The 3,294-nt window shown below is 46.1% G+C and overlaps 1 protein-coding gene across 1 annotated transcript; it reads right to left on the reverse strand.

The window, feature by feature from the left end:
- Positions 1–658: 658 nt before the first annotated feature.
- ATP5F1 (ATP synthase, H+ transporting, mitochondrial Fo complex, subunit B1) lies at positions 659–2,987 on the reverse strand (the record flags this gene model as incomplete). Its single annotated transcript, XM_010148272.1, has 5 exons — positions 659–730; positions 1,239–1,418; positions 1,630–1,755; positions 2,163–2,326; positions 2,842–2,987. Coding segments are annotated over 5 exons (688 nt in total), but the record flags the coding sequence as incomplete, so codon positions are not given.
- Between the last annotated feature and the right edge of the window lie 307 nt (positions 2,988–3,294).

Raw genomic sequence — 3,294 nt, forward strand, 5'->3', positions numbered from 1 at the left:
TGTGTTAGAATACACACAAAACTACTTTCCTTGTTACACGAGAAAGAAAAAGCATCCTTTTTTCCTATGAAAATCCAGAAGGAACTCAGCCATTCTCCATTTTAAACTTCATGGCAGCGAGTTGGGTGGAAGCTACGTTACCCGGTAGCTTTCAGTATGCTTCCTGCCAGCTACATCCTCTTTTCCACAGAGCAGGAAGACGCTTTCATCACTATCTGAAGGTTTGCAATGAGAGTGGCTTTTTCAGCTCGTTTTTCAAACCTGAACACACACACTCAGAGCACCTCCAGCCACTGGACTGGGTGAACGGGCGCACGGACACTCCTTCTGACCTTGTAATGTGGTTCCAGTCACGGCAGGTCATGATCCCACAGGAGTCTAAACGAAAGCCCCCACCGCCGCATTAGCACCGGGGTTTTTCGCTGCCAGGTTCCGTGTCTTATCTCTGGAAGCGCCCGTGACCAAACAAGAACCACACATACTGCAAATCACCCCCGGTTCTAAACGGGCTGTAGCGGTTTATGTGACCCATCGGAAAGGGAATTACTGTTGCTAGTGAAAGACACCAGAGTTTTGTTTGTTTGTTTGTTTAATGACAAGTTAGAACCATACAGCTTCCAACAGCAAGTAGTGATACGCATCAGTGAATCGGACACTGTTACACCGCTGCCTGGGCACCCTTCGATAATGCCTTCAGGTCCAAAATGCACTTGGCAATACTCTCCTGCTGCTGCAAAAGAAAAGAAAGCAGCTTTCAGAAGACAGACATTTAAACAAGCAAAACATGCACTCTGATGCATTTTAGATACTCCTTTTCAGACCCACAGAAGAAGTTACAGACCAAAAGGGACATAGTTACAGCTCAGGAAGTCAGAGACCCAAAACCACACGATGACCTGCATTAACACACGCTGTGCTAGGAACACATCTCCTTTTTTGTCCCAGCTTCATTCCTGACAATCACAGAGAATTTCACAAGCGAGCTCCCTGAGCTCTACACCTCACCACAAGCTGAGCTCTATGCTGCCACAACAAACACCTCACACAATTCCAGCTCCAAGTTATCCGCAACACAAGCGGCTAGAACCCAGCGACTGGGCTGGTCCGCACCCACTCAGCGCCAGGAATGCACTGAAGTCACCCAAAGGTGACCCCTCACTTTCCGGCTTCAGCCAGAACCACTGAACAGAAGACATGTGTAGAGACTGAAGTGGAAAGCAGATTAAAAAAGCGAGTACCTGCTGAGGCGTGATGCTCTGAATAACGTTTTTCTCCACCCACTGAATCATGTGATCTTGTTCTTTCTGACGCTTTAAATTCTGTGTAGCCACCTGATAGTCCAGCCTCTTCTTTACTTCATTATACACCGTCAGTAATCTTTCTCGGTAATTAGCCTCCAGCAACATTGCAATGTTATTCTACAGAGAACATGAAACTAAAGGGTTAACGTTTGGCAAGAATACAAAGAGCAGAGTTCAACAGCAGCAGCAGGATGGGGCAGTGGAACTGGTCCTGCCCGCAACACGTGGGGTAGGTAAGCGGTCCATTGCTCGTTAAGCATTTAGGAAGCGCCCCAGTTACGCTGCACAGGCTGCGGGGAAAGCGAACGGCAGAGCTGGGACTGCGTACCCGCTTAGCGTCAAAGAGGTAACTGCGGCCTTCAGTCCGCCACTGCTCCTTCTTCTCGTGTTCAATGGCAGTCTCAAGATCCTTCATTGCCTCGTTTTTCACAGCTAAGGCTTTACCAACTTTCTCCTGAAAGAAGAAAAAAAAAATAAAACCAAAACATGCTTTATAGAGTGCAAGGAAGACGCAAGAAGAACAAGTGGTGTACTTAAATTCCGAAAAGTTGCGTTAAGACTTGAGAAATGTCTGCAGAAACTGGGCTGTGCCAGGTGTGAGGTTACTGGATGGTGAGACAGAAGAATCAGGGTTCACAGCCAGCCACACTTGATTTGTGGAGATTTAATGTAACAATACCAACATAAGACAGAAAACCTTACCATACCCCATTTCTGAAGATACTACAGATTTAATGTCAGCCCCGACACAGCATTCTTTTAAATATTTAAGCAGATAACTTAGAACAGTTACTAGCTACTACACATTAACTTACAACAGTTACTAACTACTACACAGTAAGACCATGGTTTCTCTGTTACCTCATTAAGTTTGTCAGCAAAAGCTGCTACATCGGACCCGTATTTTTTTATGGCATAAATGATGACTGATAAAATGCAGGCGGCGGCAACTGTCTCGTGGTTAATGACATAGATTTCCTTAGAGAGAAAGTAAAGCAGGAGTCCAGTTCCCAACATGTAAGGCCCTGCAGAGAAGATAGAGCAGCATTAGTTGTACAAGGCATCAAAGAGGCTCAGCAAAGTCAAACACCTACAAGGCAGCTAGTTTAAGGCTTACAAGAATCGGGAAGTGTTCTCTTTTACCATGGCTAGAAGTGGAAACCCAGTACCACGAAGGGGAAGGGTGCCACAAGGACATGCACCAGAAGTGGAAGTGACCTTGCACCCTGACTGGGACCTACTGTTTCTGCTCTTTCAGGAACAGGCAAAAAACTCCATTTAAACATTTTGAGGGTCAGCAGGCAAATAAACCTTCCTGCAAGATCAAGCTCATGACATTCTTTCAGTCCTTCTTTAAGGCACAGACACGTACCTTTAGATGCAAGATGTGCTGCACTGGCTCACCCCTAGCAACCTCCTTCTGCATGGGCAAAAAATAATTTTCCCTAATATTTTACCTTTTCAGCAGCCAGAAGTGATGGACAGGACTAAGTCAGTGTAACTAAACACACATTCTTGAAAAAAGAAAGTATGTATTAACCTGTAACTCCCGTTTTAGGATAGAGAAACTGGAAAAACTCCTCAGGGATCAAACCGTAACGTACTTCTCCTCCTTTCTCAGGCAGAGGTGGCAAAGGAGCCAAACACTTCTGAGTTGTATGCAGTGGTCTCGTGGTGTGCAGCACGCTATAAATAATGAGAAAGTTTCCATTAAGCTTTCTAAAAAACCCACCCTTAGACGAGACCCAAACACATTTGCAATTAAACAGGTAGGCACTCATCAGACACGCCTCCTTTGAGGAACTGGGCGGGGCTAGATAACCTCCAGAGGCTCCTTCCACCATCGCTATTTTATTAGCCCATCACGCTAATTAGAAGGATAAAGACCAAAGCTCGGCATAACGTTGTTTCCAACATGGCCCGGGATGTTTCTGAAGCGCTCCCAAGCAGCCTGTCACTAGGAGGGGACGGTAACCGGCTGCGCGGCCCGCCC

This window comes from Eurypyga helias, unplaced genomic scaffold (assembly GCF_000690775.1).
Source record: "Eurypyga helias isolate BGI_N326 unplaced genomic scaffold, ASM69077v1 scaffold33723, whole genome shotgun sequence".
NCBI lineage: Eukaryota > Metazoa > Chordata > Aves > Eurypygiformes > Eurypygidae > Eurypyga > Eurypyga helias.